Source organism: Haliotis cracherodii, unplaced genomic scaffold (assembly GCF_022045235.1).
Source record: "Haliotis cracherodii isolate W230 unplaced genomic scaffold, xgHalCrac1.p SCAF_14, whole genome shotgun sequence".
NCBI classification, from domain to species: domain Eukaryota; kingdom Metazoa; phylum Mollusca; class Gastropoda; order Lepetellida; family Haliotidae; genus Haliotis; species Haliotis cracherodii.
In genome coordinates, this window is record NW_027266269.1 from 33,647,665 (window position 1) to 33,667,050 (window position 19,386).

At 40.5% G+C, this 19,386-nt stretch overlaps 1 protein-coding gene across 2 annotated transcripts in view; it reads right to left on the reverse strand.

Moving 5' to 3' along the window:
- Positions 1–4,158: 4,158 nt before the first annotated feature.
- The window catches only part of LOC139461202 (uncharacterized), a 71,234-nt gene continuing 56,006 nt past the window's right edge, over positions 4,159–19,386 (reverse strand). For both annotated transcript variants that reach the window (XM_071242799.1, XM_071242798.1), the window contains 6 exons: positions 19,059–19,220; positions 18,120–18,196; positions 15,970–16,147; positions 14,840–14,945; positions 11,708–13,693; positions 4,159–5,118 (listed from right to left, as the gene is read on the reverse strand). In XM_071242799.1, coding sequence (XP_071098900.1) covers positions 4,908–5,118; positions 11,708–13,693; positions 14,840–14,945; positions 15,970–16,147; positions 18,120–18,196; positions 19,059–19,220 — 2,720 coding nt within the window. In that variant the 3' untranslated portion in view covers positions 4,159–4,907. The remainder of the gene's footprint in view (positions 5,119–11,707; positions 13,694–14,839; positions 14,946–15,969; positions 16,148–18,119; positions 18,197–19,058; positions 19,221–19,386) is intronic.

Below are 19,386 nucleotides of genomic sequence, written 5' to 3' on the forward strand. Positions count from 1 at the left end.
AATCTATCCAGTTGTCGTGATTACACTACAACCGATTCACAATGTGTGGAAAGAGGACAAAAAGTGTTCTCGTAGCATTACACATGAATGGAGAAGAAATCAACCCTATTCTGACATGACTTTGATTTCTGTACTGGTACGTGACTAAATCGAGCTGGAGTCAGCCCTTGATGTGTGTTACTCTGTCAGACACAGGCAAGCAGCCATGACTCAGCCTTAATGAAATATCTAAACAAAACAACAAATAAATCTGTACAAAAACCTCAACAGGAAAAACAAAGTTACAGGTTAACAAACAAGTGTAAATTCTATACTTTGTAAATAATGACAAAATTCAAATGTCACGAAGATGCTGTCAAGCCAACATGTACGTATAGAGATACAGGTGTAAAAATAAATACAAGATTGCACAGGATAATATGGCACACAACTGGCATGAAATATCAATCTCATCAAAAGCAGATCTTTTACTCCAACACGATACTCCGCATGAAGTTCGGAGGACAGCTGGTAAGGTCTCGTGAGGTCGACTTTTTTATCAGCATTGAGATAAACAACAAACCAAACCCAAAAAAAATGATGACTCCCTGAATACAATCCGACCTCGACAATGTCGGATTAGTCCATTTTATGATCAGGGGGGTAATTTTGATATTTCTTCCCGATAATCTAACATTTTTCACGGCAGTTATCTGTATCTTTCTCCCAATACTGATTGTCATATCTCTCCAGCTTTAGGGTACGATTGTTCGGCCTTTGCGATTATCTACGTTGCCCGGCTACGTCAAAGGGGAACAACTCACTTGAATAACGTCGACCAACAAGGCATTCAGACAAGCATTTCTGATTTCTGTATCTTGAAAAGGAACATGATCAGGGAGTTCCAAATAAAACAAAGTAAAGCTGTGTAATGATGTCGTGTACATTTTATACGTCATGTTGTGTCTGAAAACCATGGAATCAACACTAGAAAGGGTGTGTTACGAGAAATGTACCTGAATATCAGAATTGTATCGGAAAGCTGACATCCGATGGCTTCAAGCACCCACATCCTTTGGGAAAATTAGGCTGTGAAAGTTCACTTGGGATAACATGACGAGACCTTTTCCAGAAATGTCATCACTACTTCATGCTGAAAGGTTTCGTATCAGAGTAACAGATCTGACCTGAATGACATTGCATGAAATACTGAAGTATAACATACGGCCGAGCTGCATTCAAGACAAACTGTAATGGAATGGGCAGTTCATTTGAAAATGAAAAGGGCTTTTACAAAATACGATCCTTATCTAAAATTTATGCACTTTTCCGGAGTAAAATGTTTCAATTTGACCTGTAAGTAAGAGCATCAATAATATCCTCAATCCACAGCTCATTTCATGTATAAAAAACAGATTTGAGGGGATGATACGTCTTTCTAGAACTTCCCTCTCGGGACCAGCGGACATGTGTCATCGAATCAGGAGTCCCCGCACAAACGGGGAAAACCTTACATAAAAATTACATTAATAGTTCCTGAATAAGTTTCAAAACCATCTCCATTACTCCATAAACGTATCTGTATTACTCCATAAACGTATCTGTGTTAAGTTCTGGCAGAAGCTGTGAACATGCTCGTCCACATCTTGGCACAAAAGCATGCACAGTGGTGTTATCTTGAATGAACCCAGATTATGAAACTATTGCTATGCCGACATGATTCATATAATGTCTCCTAAAGCCCATCATCAACATGTAATGTCACATTTCTAACTCCGTTGCATTCCTGGTATACAAAGAAAGCTAGATTGTCAGAATTGAATATTACATGGAAAACTTTTGATTAATAACAAAACTACTTCGTGTGTTTGATTGCTGAAAATAATTCAAAGCAAATTTTGAAAAGAAATTTCTTTTAACAGGTATTGCCATTTATTTGATCTAATACTTGTGTTTTTGGTTATTTTCAACATTGTTTAAAGCAGTGGTTATCAATAGTGTGTTAATTCCATCAAAAATAAACAATGTAATTTACACATAAATATCATGCAGAAGTAATTGCATATCTAGTGTTGTTTTACACACTTCAAGTGGCACAGGACGAATAATGAAAATGTACGACCCTCAACCATAGACAGGAACGCCTGGGCCACGAAGATCGGGAGGCTTGGGATGAGTACATACAACAATGATAGGAGATGTCACAACACAACAATGACAGCAACATCAACAACACAGACAGTGCAGGTAACAACATCGTTGTCGAGCATGCTCTGAGCACCTCGAAAATCACATCAGGTGGGCATACAAAAGCACGAGAATATGCAATTAATTGTTTGTAGTTACGTGAAATGGTAACTAGTTCTCTTGGAATCACGTTCTCTTTCCTGTATTTTTCTCAAATTGCCAAGTGTCTCTTGGACATGGCAAACATGACTGTAATATATAGCGAAGAAAATGAGATGTCAAATAATGCTTCAGATATTGCACAAGTGCAAGCAAATATTCTTTTGATTGAAACATGTCAATTTGATTTTTTGTTCCTAACATTAGGCTTAAAAAAATAAAAGAATTGGTTCTTAGGCAATCATTTTTGAAAATATAGTTCGGGCGGGCGGTGTCTTATTTTTTAGTTGTTCAAACTAGTATATAACCAAATAAACAATACTGGAATACAGTATTCTTGGAATATTTATGCATTTTTTTGTTGTTGTTAAAAATGGAAATAAAAACAAATTGTGCGGCGAACTTTACAATGATGCAGGCGGTGCCTAAGAACCAAGAATATTATGGTTTTTTAGCCTTAACCCTGACCTCAATAAAGGCCTTTGAATCTGAGACAGGCAGTCCAGTCTTATGGAAGAAGCTTGTCTTTGAATGTTGTTATTTTTAAGTATCTGATCAAAGACTATCAGGCTGCACTTTGTGCAAGTAACTTTTACATGTATTGAAGGGGGACCATGCTCCAGGATGTATGCCGATATCAGCAAGATCCTGACATTGAAATAACCGCCAAACGTGAATTAGGTAAGCTTTAATTCCGGTATATGTCAGACATAGAAACTGATGTCTGACGGACTTCTATCAAACTTTCTTGAACTGCCAATTACCAAAGTCTATCCCCCTTAATACCAGCCCCTGACCTCACAGGTCCTCTGGCCTGGATAATCTCAACCCACAGGAATAGATCAAGGATACATCAATATAAAGCAATGTCTATGGCGACGTCTAAATCTTATGCCTCTGTTGTTGACACAGGGAAGGCAAGACATCCTTAAAGCGTGCATATTACTACTCACTGACCACAAAATAGTGCTTGAAAGGGGACAAATGACTAATGTCAACAGAACCATACTGGAATACGTTACATCGGCTAATAACTGTATTGATTTCTCAAAGTTTCCCATACAGGTGAACGTGACACGCAGTAATATACACAGAACCATATGATCTCTATCTGCTACGATATTCAATGATTAGTAATAGTTACAATGAATGATTATAGTTATCAACAACATGAGAGAGTATGATGATGATTAAATGTGAAACAAACAAAGGTTGTTCATCTAAATGCACTTTATAGTCACATGTATTGCAGCAGTAAGGTCCAAGTGAGGGCCACATGGTCTATTAAAATTACCTCCCTTAGACAAGTAAGAGTTGTCTCCCTTAGACAAGTAAGAGTTGTCTCCCTTAGACAAAGAAGAGTTGTCTCCCTTAGCCAAGTAAGAGTTGTCTCCCTTAGATCATCATCCTGAAAGTGATTTTCAATCTGTATCTATAAACTAATGATATATTACTGAAAACAACATGTTATATTGAATGGGCAGCAAGCACAATGGTAAGAATAAAGGGAGATAACTCTCACACAAGTACCGTGAATGTTATTCGTCACTTGACAATATCAAGGGTGCTTATCCAATTGGTGTTGTCTATCATCTCTAAGTGAAACAAATCCTCCGTTACATCGGGACACAATTTGTACATGCTTCATTGTGTCGACAACAACTGGACACAAGTCTTATACATCTAGTCACACCTGGGTGGTATTGTTGACATATAGTCCTACACTGAGAATTGTATACAGTACTTGAACACAATGACTCATGCTCGCAATTATATGGAATCCATCTTCCCAATGCAAGGGAGTTAACTGACTGTAAAAGTCCAGTTTAGGCTGCAATTATGGACATTCTGTTACATGTTGGCTGGACTAACGAATCTATGCATAATCCAATCAAAATCGTGAAACAGACTAGACATCTGGTTCGTACGTAGATTTCAACTTGCAGATTTTAATCAACTGCAGGTTTTTGCAAAGCATGCGTACCTTCAACTGGGTGTCGACAGATATTTTGCAAATTCTTTCATGTGTTTAATCAAGGTGCTCACATGATTTGATGCACTTCGTGGGGTAAGCCCTGTTTTATTACAATACAGATCTTGACTATCGAGCAGATGGTCTTGACTGGTCGCCACCATTTTTTTTGAAGCAAATGCAAGTGATATGAGAGATGGAATCCGATTGGTAAAAGGGAGAACATAGAAGGGACATAACTCTTAACAGCCACTGGTGGTGCTACAATCGAGGCTGGAAATTCCAGCCTAGTATGGCAGGGGTGGAAACTGGACTTTTTTAGTCCGTTAATGTCCTTGCCTCAGGAAGATGTATGGAAACTGTCTCAAGGTTAAGAACATGTGCAGCTACTATTCCTAAATTTTCATAATAAATGCATCAATTCTAATTCCATATTTCAAAACAACAGTGATGAAACGTTTATGACTACTCTTCCCAGCACACTTTACCGAAACAGTCTGAGTGAATAATTTGAACAATAATAGCACAATGTTAAATTTTTAAGAAAAATCGTAATGCCACAAGGTTTTAAATTACAATATATATGAATACATATATGACTTGTGATGAGTCAGCGATAAAAGTTGTCATGGAGTTGTTCAAACATGTCCTCATCTGTGATTGGTTGAACTGCACTGCATCTAACCAATCCCTCAATTTTCCCATTGGCACAATATAACCAATCGCTGTCCAGCTGGGCCAGGACTTCCAGGTACTCCCCGATCTCGTAGTTCATGTGATCGTTGTCGTCTGGATCACAAGATACCAAGGTGATCACGTACCTGTAGAAGATAAATACAATGATGAATTTGGATACTTGTCTTTACTAGCTCTCAAAGGACATGTTTTTTATGTTTGAAGCATTCAAATATGTTTAGCTAGTTAACACTCTTATATTTAAATAGTTTGTTATAATGGTAAGCATGGTAACTAAATTATGGGTATGATGTCAGAATTTGCAAGAACTACAACACAACAAAATATACTAGTTACCAGAAGTTAAAGAGCATCTGATTCTTTTATATTACTATAATTGATGTCACGATGCGACAGATTAACCATTTTGGCCAATGAAAACATCAGGTTTTCTTTAACTTCTTTTGAGTAGTATATATGTACATGAACGTATGAACTTTACACAAAGGAAGAAATAAATATGACAGCAATACACATACCGTATTCACCATAATAAGTGCCCTGAGCGCTCAGGAAATTGGAACAGGAGGGTGTTCATAAAACCCAAATCAAGCAAGCTCAAATTACGTTCAGAGATGGTGTGGTAATAAACAAAATTAGTTTAATCGTCAAGGAACAGAGCTCCAGATAAGCTGCATATCTGCGAAAATACGCATCAGAAATGCAGACATACGCAGTAAAATAAAATGCAAGCATATTACAGATACGCTACAAATATAAAACTTGTGCGTATCATAAAAATATTGTGAAGTAACCCTGCGTATTCGATTAGCAAATCAGCAACTTATTTTGAAATTATAAACGGGCATTCCGTCAACCTTGCCAAACTCCACGATGACAGTTACATCATGATCATTTGACATCACACTTTCTTGTGAAAGTTTCGTGGTATTTGTGAGTCTTATAAGCTCTCGAACCTACAAGACACCAGTTTACAGGGACTAGATGAATAGTGTTTTTAAATATTAGTAAAAACTAGTGGGTAACAGAAATTTGAATACCCAGATAGAATTACTGATACCCAATGATTCTAAAATGCATGGTAAAATACCCACAACACTAAAAGCTTATCTGGAGCTTTGAGGAAGTATATACTTTTTCAATAATAGTTACTCAGCAATAATACCCCTTTACACTTTTTTTATTCCGTAAAAAGAAATCTGAAAAATACACACTAAAATACGGACTGTTACATTATTTACTATTGGTTGGGGTTGTTCGTAAGATTACTTTCAGATTGGTCGGAAGTTGGAAAAGGGCACTGAATACAGAGAATACGGAATATTATTTCAACAGAATAGTTTATTTAGAACAGGCTTAAGATCCACGAAGCAAACTTAGAGCTACGGCTTTCATTTGTCAGTTTAATAAAAAGGAGTCATGAGCATCTTAGCGCTAAGATTGCTTTGTGGAAAGGGGTTCTGATGTTGAAATGTAAAGTGAAAATCTATAAATTCTCTTAAAGAAAAATTTCAAAATATAGTGAAACCCTTGAAATTCATTTGAATAGTTTTTAACCATTACATAATAATCCTGCATGGCAGATGCATGTTTGACAATATATCGGTACTATTAATTTGACCCATATGATTCACTTGGTTTTTTTCCACTTTCAGCAATATTCCAGCAACATCATAGAAGGGTGCACCAGGAATGGGCTTCGCACATTTTACCATGTGGAGAATAGAACCCGGGCCTTCGGCATGATTAGCAAACACTATAACCACTGGGCTACCAAACTGTCAAGATCCCCTCATGAGAAGACAATGGGCTCTGGGGGTACGTCCCAAGAACTTGTAGTGAGTGAGTTGGGTTTAACGCTGCGTTTAACAGTATTACAGTTATATCACAGCGTGTCAGCTAACTTAGGGAGGAAAGCCCGAAGTGATGCAGGTCTCAGACGTTTACCTCTTTGGTGAAACCCACAAGCACGGGTATGGTGCTGACAAACCTAGAAACATAATCCGTGCGAACCGGGATTCGAACCCACAGTCATAGGTTTCTGACATGCCAAAGTGATGCAACTCTGCACAGCGTATTGCGGCGCCTTAGACGACTGGGCCACCCGTGCCCCCCAAGAACTTAACTATACCTACCAGGAATGTCTATCAGAGGAAATACAATTGACTGTAAAAGTCCAGTTTCTACCCTTGCCAAACTAGGCTGGAACTATGGAGTTAATATTGGCTGGACTTACGAGTCTATGCATAGTACAATCAAAATCGTGTAACGAACTAGACATCCGTTTCGTGAACAACATGGAGGTCAACAAGCAGATTTCAGTCGATTGCAGGTTTTGGGAGTCGGCAAATATTTTGCTAATCTTTTCATGTGTTTAATCAAGGTGCTGATGTGATTTCATGCACTTTGCGCTGTAGACCTGTTTAATTACAATATAGATCTTGATTAATGATCATATCGCCTTGAATGGGCGTCGTCATTTTGTTTGAAGAAAATTTAGGTGATATGTGAGATGAAATCTGATTGGTCAACAGGTGGGACATACATGGGACATAACTCTTAATAGCCATGGGTGGCGCTACAAGATCAAGCCTAGAAAGTCCAGCCTAGTTTGTCAAGGTTGGAAACTGGATTTTTATAGTCAGTTAACTCCCTTGCTCAGGGAAGATGGAGTTAAGGCGGAATTATTTTTCAAGAGAAAGTTTCACTGTATTTTGAATGAAAATGAAACCATTATTTACCATGCACAGTGTATGTGATAATACGTCGTTTGATCTGAGAGTGATATCTAGAAAACGAAAAACAAAACAAAAAAGCATTCAAAACAGGGAAAACAAAACAGTGCAAAAAATCAAACAAAATAAAACACACGAATAACAGGGAACACACGAAAACAGCCGCAGAAAAACTACACGTAAGGTCAGATGTAGGTCACTTGAGATCATAGTGACAGAAAATCAGATTATGCTGAAGATGCTACTTTTCCACTCTTTTTATACATTTCAAAATTGTCTCAACTTTATGATTTTGTTTGTTGTTTCAATCAGCAATATTCCAGCTATATGACGGCAGTCTGTAAATAATCCAGACATCCAATGATTGACATCATCAGCAATTGGGATACGATGGCATGCATCAACTAAGTCAGCGAGCCTGACCACCTGATCCCGTTAATTGTCTCTTACGACAAGCATAGTCGCCTTTTACGGCAAGCATGGGTTGCTGAAGACCTATTCTACCCCGGATCTTCACAGATCCTCAACTTTATGAGGTGAGGTGAAATGGGGTTTAAGGTCGCGTTCAAGATTATTACACTCATAATGCGACAAGCGTGTGTGTGTGTGTGGTTGCTTGTTCTAGTCCGATCTAATGCCGATTTGATAGTGCTAGCGCACTGAGATACCATGCCATAGTTTAACATCTCAAACAGAGTATACGAACTCCGAGCCAACCAGTCCTTGAAACACACACTCACACACACAAGACACACATATATGCTTATTGTCCAGCTCTACCTTTCAGATAAGAATATGTAGCAGTGATCAAACACATTTTCTGTGTCAAACAAATATCCATCCCAGGCCCCCTCCAATAATGAAGGGTCGTTGCGTTACCATGGTTACACGCCTAAGTGCAGAAACTAGACAAAATCTAGTCTACAGTAGAAGAAGACTCAGGGCATGAAGATGAAGAAACCAACACATCTACAGGTTGTCATGGCAACATGATAATAATATGCATGCGAGTGGCTACTCTGTCGTGCCGAGTCTACGAGGGCTATTAGGTCAAGGTCAAAGCTTCTTAGCATAGCAGAGCACGACATTGAATGTAGAAGATACAAAAACCAGCCCTCTAAATTCGTTTTTTGTCAGGGAGCCAAGCGACTCCAAACACAAATATTTAAGGAGCCTAACGAAGTTGTTAGGAACCAACAGATATTGTCGCCAGTTGGGTTTAATTTTAGTTCGCCAAGTGGCAAACAGTGGATAAATTTAGGTTGCCATTCACAGATTTGCATTTAGCCACAAAAAGGGTTGCTAATTATAAGGCTTAAAAGTATTCTTTTTGATAAATGTTTTATTCTGCATACCATGGTATTTGTGTGTCCGAAGTCTAGTTTTGAGGAAATCACAAGAATATTAATCTTTAATTCAACACAGTTTCCAAATACTATTTATGATCCACGACTTCATGATGTTGATAGGAGCATACAGAATTCAACCAAATAGCCTTTGGTCAATCACAACAACTGCACATGAAACTGAAGAGGAGTGAGGTGGTCGTTTGTAATCCTAATATAGAATAACAGAGGACATTAGACGACATTGGTATGTACATTTCTATATTCCACGCTTACATGTTAGTTAACAAAACTGTTGAACTAATAATAACTGCATTGTAACTGCAAAAAAAACAGAAACAAATCTTTTTTGACCGATCACAAATCATCTACTTCAGGAGAAATTCCACTTTTAGCTTGTGTGAACTCGTACTAAAATTAGCCATTGCTTCATTTTGTATACTGATCTGGGCCCATTCCACAAAGCAATCTTAGTGCTACGACTATCATAAGCTTATGATAAAGTATGGGAGTAACGATCACCTTAGCACTAAGATTGCTTTGTGGAACAGGGCCATGAATGCAAGCAAAATGCAGGCCTCAAAGTTGCGACTAAAACGGTCCCCAATGCGACCTAAATTTCAATTTGTCTACTGTCTAAAATTCAGAGGTAGCCAAATGACTACCTTGAAAAATATCTTGTGGCAACTAAATTTTATTGCTACACATATGTAGACACAAAAATAACATGTCTGCTGCTAATTGTACATGCAAATAATTCCTCCAAAAGTAAAAAATGAACCTAAATACATAAATATTAATGTAATTAGTATTTTATTTCAGTTGATAATTTATTGGATAAGCAAGGATATACTTATATAATTTAGTAACATGAATTGCACCATTGTTTGAGTCACAAATAACAAAACTCAAGTACAGTTTCCACTAATATACAATAATAGTTATTTGATAAAAGATAATTTCAAATGCCTTTGGCTACCTACACTATTGGCTCAACTCCTTAATTTTACCACTGGCTACCTGGAAAAAATTATGACTACTTGGTAAAAATTGGAACTTTGAGGCCTGAACTGTTGAAAAAAAATCACATGGCAAAGCTGTAAAAGCAACACTGAATACAATTTGAATACAATCCTCAAAGTACTTGAACAATTTGAGGTCATCATACAGACAGAGACAGGTTAAACCAGGATATCAACACTCAGTAACACACAATCTACATGCCAGCATCGTTTGCCTAGAAATTTGAACTCATAAAACTGAAGACTGAACAAAGGCAGGCAACTCAGGAGAATGGCTTGTTCACTGAAGCAATGCCCACGAAATGCACATGGAGTTAAGGATGTTTAAACCACTACCGCTGTTGTCATGTCAACACCCCATGGGGAAGAAACACGCGCACACGTCCTGTCTGCTGGGACAAGCAAGGAGGAAACACAGGTTGAGTCACCATGGTAATCATATTGGCATGCATATTAATATCAAATGTGTCTCAACAATGTATAAATGTGTAACAGCTGGAAACGGATATACTACTCTCCACGTCGAAACTTCAAAACGAAAACGGACAGAGTGAATCAGAAAGTTTTTGCGAGGGGACTGGTCATTTATCATTTACTAGGGGAGGGATGGGGGGCTGTTGTGTGGTGGCATTGATATCACGACTGTATCAGATTTTGCTGATTTCCAACCCCTTCCATTTTATGTAACCCTTTTTATGGCAGCCCCCAAATACATTTATCATTTTTTTAAGCTCTCTCCACCCCCCCTCCGCCACACACACGCACCCGTAATAAATGAGCAGTCCCTAAATAAAGTTCAAATTTTTAATATTTAAATTTGAAAAACTAGAACTGTCACCCAAGCCCATCCACTAAAATAAAATTTGGCGACGACCCCCTTTCGCTGTGTCAATTTTCATGCCACCAACTCAATAGTAAAAGACCATCCCTAAAACCACATATTTTGAATTAACCAGACAGTATATCACTGTGGAAAAGCAAAATAAGCAAATCTAACAAAATATACAGAGCAAACATGTCAATATATCAATGTGTGAAAGACGAAAGATGATCATTGCGACAAAGCCAGAGTCAATGAACCTATCAGAGTGAGTGAGAGTTAGTGAATGGTGAATGAGTGAGTGAATATGGTTTTAGGCCGCTTTTAGCAATATTCCAGCAATATCACGACGGGAAACACCAGAAATGGGCTTCATTTATTGTACCCATGTCAGGAATTGAACCTGGGTCTTCGGCATGACGAGCGAACGCTTTAACCACTTTAACCACCCAACTGCCACTGTCGCCTCTTACAAGTACATGAGAGTGAGTGAGTGTGTGAGTTTGGTTTTACGCCGCTTTTAGCAATATTCCAGCAATATCACAGCGGGGGACACCAGAAATGGGCTTCACACATTGTACCCATGTCAGGAATCGAACCCAGGTATTTGGCGTGACGAGCGAACGCTTTAACCACTAGGCTACCCGACCGCTCCACAAACCTATGTATGTATGCTGGCACCTGATGTTTGAAAAAGAAAATCTTATTTGTGGTTGTGTTGGGTGTGATAATTCCCAACTCATTGCTTTATCCTACCCTTCACTGACAAGAACAACACTTCATTCACAAACCTGTACATTGTTCTATGGAAGGAGTCCCCTGAAGAATCGGTCGACGGCTCAGGTGATTTCAAGTGTTGTTCCGAACACCCTGACTGGTGCTGCACACTTGCTTCTGATTGGCTGTGTTCACATACTGCTTCTGTACTGGATTCTGATTTCCCGCATGCGTTTTGTAACCTGGATTCTTGTTGGTTCGGCTGGCATGCTTTTTGTGAGTTTGATTCTGATTGGTTGGGATGTTCAGTATGCCCAATTGCATAATGGTCGGGATGGAAGTCAGGGGAGTTAGCATTAATATCCACGTTAGGGTAATACTGTCCCAAACCAACCTCTAATCTGTTTCCCCTGGCAACTGAAGCTCGTGTCGATTTCGGGGCAGAGGAAGGGGACACATTTTCTTTTAGAACATTCGGAACTGGATCATCAACAGCTTCACTTAAAGGAGCATCTGGAATGACAGTGCTGAGTCTCGAGCTCTTAGTGGAACCCGACATATCTGCACCACAGGCATTGTCATCTATATTCTTGGCACAATCCATTTCAGTGTCAACCTCCTTATCGTCCAGGGCTAGGTTATTCATTGCTTGAGACACATCAGAATTATCGGACTCGGTTGTTTCTACCTGGATGTCGTCCTCGGACTTCAGCACCTCGGACATGGTCTCGCCGGCCCCCATCTTCTCCTCATCACTGGACTCCTTGCGACTGTCATTCTCATCACTGGACTCCTTGCGACTGTCGTTCTCGTCACTCGACTCCTTGCGACTGTCGTTCTCGTCACTGGACTCCTTGCGACTGTCGTTCTCGTCACTCGACTCCTTGCGACTGTCGTTCTCGTCACTCGACTCCTTGCGACTATCGTTCTCGTCACTCGACTCCTTGCGACTGTCGTTCTCGTCACTCGACTCCTTGCGACTGTCGTTCTCATCACTACTCCCCACGCTCCTGGCTACATCCACCCTTGTGTTACACACTGATGGTGTCTGGTGTTGTGGCTGGTGCTGAGGGGAAAGACTCTTGCTCCTTGTGTCCTCTGGAGCCGGCTCCTGACTGCTCCTCTGCCCCTCTGTCCAACTGTTCCTGGTCAAGGAGGACTTGGGGTTCATCTTGTCAGGCAGCAGAAGTTTGTCAAAGAAGGAGATGATGTTGAAAGAGTTTCTCGGTGACTGTTTCGGCTGCATCATTGTTTGAGATGACGACGATGACATGCTTTCTTGGGACTGCCTACCGTCCAGAACAACATGCCGGCCATCTTGGGTCGCATGGCTCGATTCCTGGGAAGATGACTCCAAGCTTGTCTGTTTCAGTTTTGTATTCGCAAAGTTGTACTCCGTCGCTCCGTTTCTGTACCCCCGATCTAGACTTTGGGTCTTCTGCAGGAACTTGGCTGCCAGGTTGGTAATTGAACTGACTGGGGACTGCACCACATGAATTCTCTCCTCATTCTCCTCCCTGTCCTCATACTTGAGATCCAGGACCTGATTGTTCTCAATGATCTTCACCGGCTGTGATACAAGACCTGTCTCCATTCCTGGCATCTTTGTTGGAGATGGTGGCAGCAATGACGTCTTCTCAGAGTTACCTCCCTTGAAGGTGGTCATATTAGTCATGGATGTCCTTGCCCTTGGGAAAGTCGCATTGTTAAACAACTTCCAATTGTGACCCTTCTCTCCATCCATACTCTCCCGCATGTCGCTCCCCGATAGCCTCTGGTCAGCACTCTGATGTTCATAGTTCCTTGGCAAGGAGTTACAGTGTTGCTTGCATTTGGCCTCGGTGGCCATTTGACCTGGAGGCTGTGTGCTTGGTGTGACTATGTCAAACTCCAACTGGAAGGGCAGGACGGCCAAGGGTTGGAGGGCCAGCAACATGTCGTCGTAGCCACGTTGTAGGTGGGACTGACTTAAGCACAAGATTGCAGATGGGTTGTACACTCGATCTACGATATTCTTCTTGCTTCTTACATAGCCCATCCAGAAATCCAGGAGACGCAAACTGTAGACAAATTTACATATTGTCGCATAAGTTTATTTATGCATTTCATTAACAATAAATTGTATCCCACCTAATTAACTAAATCTGAGCCAAATAACCTTTTACATCCAATAAAGCACAAAAAAAACTAACTGAGAACCATTTTAGCATGTCTTAAACAATTGACAGTATCAGTTGAATTCTTGTGTGAGTGTGTGAGTGTGTGAGTATGGTTTTAAGCTGCTTTTAGCAATATTCCAGCAATATCACAGCGGGGACACCAGAACATGGGCTTCACACATTGTACCCATGTTGGGAATAGAACCCGGGTCTTCGGTGTGACAAGCCAACGCCTTAACCACTAGGCTACCCCAGCGCCCCAAATCTTGAAAAAACTCAGTTTCATTTTCGGTTGGTTCTTCTGAATTATTGTTGTATTTTCTTCCAATCCCCACTCCCTTTGAACAAAAAATATTGGCTTTTGAATTTACACCAAGTCAACAGTGAGTGTGGAAGAGAATTTATGGATGTCAACTTCTTTATTATGAGTAACACCATCTTTCGGTTTATCTACTTACTCCTTCATCGGGTGAATTTCTTCCTCATGTATTTCAACATCTTCCCGAGGCAAGGGAGTTAGCTGACTATAAAAGTCCAGTTTCCACCCTTGCCGAACTAGGCTTATATTTTTGAGTTACATTTTGGCTGGACTAATGAGTCTATGCAGAGTCAAATCAAAATCGTGCAACGAAATTGAAATCCGCCAACTCATTGTCATCAGATATGTTCCAAATCTTTTCATGTTTTTAATCAAGGCGCTCATATGATTTGATGCATTTTGCAATGTAAGACCTGTTTTATTACAACATAGACCTTGATAATCAGTCAGATCGTCTTGACTGGGTGCCGCTGTTTTGTTTGAAGCAAATGCAAGTGATACGAGAGGTGAAATCTGATTGGTCCCTAGGAGAGGCTTAGAAGGGACATAACTCGTAAGAGCCACTGGTGGCGCTCCGATCAAACCTAGGAATTCCAGCCTTGTTCTGCTTGGCTGGAAACTGGAGTTTTAAAGTCAGTTAACTCTCTTGCCTCGGGAAAATGGTATTTCAAAGACTTATTAGTGAGTGAGCTTCATGCCATATTCAACAATCTATGGTTATATCTTACTTGAGGAGTCCGATGATGAAAGCGTAGAACTTCTGCTTGTTGGATATTAAGGTCTGTTTCAGTTTCAACTGTCGCACCAGCTCATTCACGGCGCGGGTGTAGGGGCCTGAAGGCAGAAAGTGAGTGAGTGAGTGAGTTGGGTTTAACGCCGCTTTAACATTATTCCAGTTATATCATGGCGTGTCAGCTTAATGTGGGAGGAAAGCCCGAAGTGATGCAGGTCTCAGACGTTTACCACTTCGGTGAAACCCACGAGCAGGGGTATGGTGCTGACAAACCTAGAAACATAATTCGGGCGAACCGGGATTCGAACCCACAATCATAGGTTTCTGGCGTGCCCAAGGGATGCAACTCTGCACAGCGAATCGCGGCGCCTTAGACGACTGGGCCCCCCTGCCCCCTGAAGGCAGAAAGTATTGCCATTAGGGCTCCATACATACATCCTCCCCTGCTTGTATACTTACTATAGATTCGAACAGCAACCTGTTCTGGCCGAAAGAGGCGACTAAATTGATCATGTGGTCAGAAAGTGGTTCAATTGCATGTAATCATACCCCGACGATGTGGTTGGTTGGTTTGTTGTTTAATGCCACACTCAGCAATATTCTAGCTATATGACGGCGGTCTGTAAATAATCGCGTCTGGACCAGACAATCCAGTGATTGACATCATGAGCATCGATACTCTTACAAGCATAGTCGCCTTTTACGGCAAGCATGGGTTGCTGAAGACCTATTCTACTCCGTAATCTTCACGGGTCTCGACGATGTGGAGTTTACTGATGCATTCAAGATTATTGTCTGTTCATAGTGACGTGCATGTATGTGTGTCCGAGGCTGTTTGTACTAGTCTGGACTTATGCCAGTTTTATAATGCCAGCACACTGAGATACCATGCCGTAGTTTTACAAACTCAGACACATGATACAAATACATTATACTGACTCAAGTCGACCAGTCTAATTCCCTTAATGCCAGGCAGGGTAACAACAAGCACCATCTTTAAACATATTTTGGTGTGGTACGGCTTGGAGATTCGAACTCCTGACCTTCCTCTCTCTGGGCAGATTACACCAGGGAGGGGTCACCCTCTAATACGATCAGAATACCAGTAAATATGTCCCAACTCACCAATTTCTGAAGACATCTCGGCGACCCTCCATGGTGTGATGTGGATCTTGCCGAACACATGGAATCCCGTCAGGAAGGCCTTCATGCCGTTCTCCACCACATGTTCAATGGCTGGGCACAGCTGGGCCACAACCAACTTGCTGATCGCAGGGTTCTCAGCAGAACTACCTAGTCGCAACTGGAGGAAAACAATAGGTGAGGTGAAATGGGGTTTAACGTTGTGTCCAAGATTATGGCACTTATATAGCGTGTGTGTGTGTGTGTGTGTGTGTGTGGCTGCTTGTACTAGTCCGGACTGATGCCGATTTATAGTGCTAGCTCACTGAGATACCATGCCGCAGTTTAACATGAATACCCCACTCAGACACAGTATACTGACTCCGAGCCGACCAGTCCTTGTTTTAGCCCCTTAATGCCGAGCGCCAGACAGGGTAACAACAAGTACCATCTTTTAACGTCTTTTGGTATGACGCAGTCGGGGATCGAACCCCGGGCCTTCCGCTCTCTGGGCGGAGGTTCTACCACTAGCCCACGGAGATGGTACAAGGAAAACAATAACTTGGGGTGTGCGGTATCAGTACATCAGTAAATCGAGGTTCATTCTTTCCACGATACGTATCACAATATCATTTTTCATGATTGATATATCAGGTGATGTCAAATAGTGATTTTTATTTTCTTGCTGAATGTCCTTGCTAACCTGCAGCATATATCCGGGGTGCAATATGGCTGCGTATTTATTGACTGAGTAAACATGTTGAACCAGCATCTTGTTTTGTTCCATTTATGAAAGTCAATTCATACCTATAATGTATCAGATTGCTGCTGAATTCAAAAATTATAGTTATGCAATATATCGTGATATGTATCGCAATGTACAGCCTTGTGCATCGCATGGTAAACGTCTGAGACCTGCATCACTTCGGGCTTTCCTCCCACATTAAGCTGACACGCCGTGATATAACTGGAATACTGTTAAAAGCGGCGTTAAACCCAACTCACTCACTCACTCACTCACTTGTGCATCGCAAAATATTGTGATACACTTTAGACCTTCAATACCAATCCCAAACAATAACATTATCCTTAAGCGAAAAAAAAAATATGCGAGCAAGCAGGTTTAGTTTAACGCTGCTTTGAAAAGTACTTCAGTTATGTTACGGCATGTCAACTTGATATGGAACTTAAGATGTTTACAATAGTTGGAACCAACAAGCACAGGTATGATTCTGACAAACGTAGAAACATATAGGGTGATTCTGATTTTCAAATCCAGGATTTCAGGTTCCTGGCACTCCTAAGGGAAGCAACTACTCCTATGCTTGAAACATCAAGTGGAATAATTTTATAATACATGTATTTTCATGTAGAATTTAGAGAATCAAAGCTGACCGGTCAGTTGAAGCAATTGTCTTGTAATACATTTTGTTCACATGACCCAAAATCTATATTTGTGCCTATGACATCTGTTGTGTGTCAGCCATGTTAACAATCATTCAAATAGCAATCCCAGTTCGTACATTTTGTGAATTTTGTGTTCAAAACAGATGTTGAAATCGGTGGGGGTTTATTGTGATTTGATAACTCAAATGGACCAATCAGAACTGAGTTATTTCAAAATGCATGGCACAGTGGAAGTTTTGACTAAGGAGTTAAAGCTACTGTGTCAATGTAGAGTTATGTTACTTGCAGGTCTGACAACCTTTAGTTTAACTGCTGAACTACTACTGAATGTTCAGCCGTCTTGACTAAAATTCATTTTAGATTATTATTGTGATTTGAAACCTCAGATTGACCAAATAAAATTGAGTATTCACATGGTAGAAAAGGGCACTATGTTACTTTATCAGTATGGTTACAAAGACTTACATTTGATTTAAATTAAAATTTGCAATTAGATTCTACAAATTCCTTTCTCCGACTTGAAGAGTGAGTGAGTGAGTTTGATTTTATGCCGCTTTCAGCAATATTCCAGCAATATCACGGCGGGGGACACCAGAAATGGGCTTCACACATTGTACCCATGTCGGGAATCGAACCCGGGTCTTCGGCGTGATGAGCGAACGCTTTAACCACAAGGCTACCCGACCGCCCCTCTACTTGAAGAATCAAAACATGAAAGAAATGATAAATGAATGGAAGATTCTTACCTTATCGAAAGGATCCCTAGCCTGGGCGAAATGTGTGACTAGAGCTTCTGCTGCCTGGGATACACTAATCAGAACCGCTGTAACAAACATGTCAGCCAATCAGAATCTGCGACACAAACATACTATTGACATCTACTTGAATGAGTGAAAGTCTCATTTTGCAGTCAACAATATTCAACGCTTTATCACAGTGGCCTAAATTATTCAGGCAGGTGCCCCTGTGATTGATAGCATGAGTTACAATCAATATTGTCAGATCGAGGATACCATAATGAGCCATGTCACATATTGTTATATGATTTGTCTGTTGTTTAACGCCCCACTCAGCAATATTCCAGCTATATGACGGTAAATAATCGAGTCTGGACCAAACAATCCAGTGACTGACGTCATGAACATTTCCACGCAATTGGGACCGATGACATGCATCAACCAAGTCAGCGAGCCTGACCACCCGATCCCGTTAGTCGCCTCTTACGACAAGCATAGTCACCTTTTATGGCAAGCATGAGTTGCTGAAGACCTATTCTACCCTGGATCTTCACGGGTCTATTGTAATGTGAAATTTTGTTGATGCCATTCAATTTACCCAATTTTATGTTATTTTGATCAATCGGAATCAAGCAAGGAGAAATATTTCAATAATACAAATATATCTTTTGCTGGCTTTAATATGTCGGTTTGCTTGGCAAATTATTTTCAAACAGGGGTGTCAGTTCACACATTGAAATATTTGACAAAATATTCAAGATCCCACCTTCAGTAACTCACAGAGAGAGTGAATTAGATACTTGATTTTAATGTTATTTTGACCAATCAGAATCAAGTAAAAATGAATATTTCAGTAATACAAACATATTCTTTGCTGATTTTAATATGTCAGTTTGGTTGATAAATTATTTTCAAAAAGGGGTGGGCAAGGAGGTATCATGACCTCACCTCTTTTTCTTGCCATTTCAAAGGCAAACTCGGCACTAGGGCTGCGTCCAATAGGCTGTGGAGTGAAGTCTCGGGTTTGAGCCTGCTGTTGTGAGAGCCGTGGTGGTTTCTCTGGTCCTGTGTTGGTCAGTCCTTGCTTTGGGACAAGCTGAACTGTTGTGCCTACATTCAAAATAAACACTGATTATTAGTGAGTGAGTGAGTGAGTGAGTGAGTGAGTGAGTGGAGTGAGTGAGTGAGTGAGTGAGTGAGTGAGTGAGTGAGTGAGTGAGTGAGTGAGTGAGTGAGTGAGTGAGTGAGTTTGACACTGCATTCAACGGTATTCCAG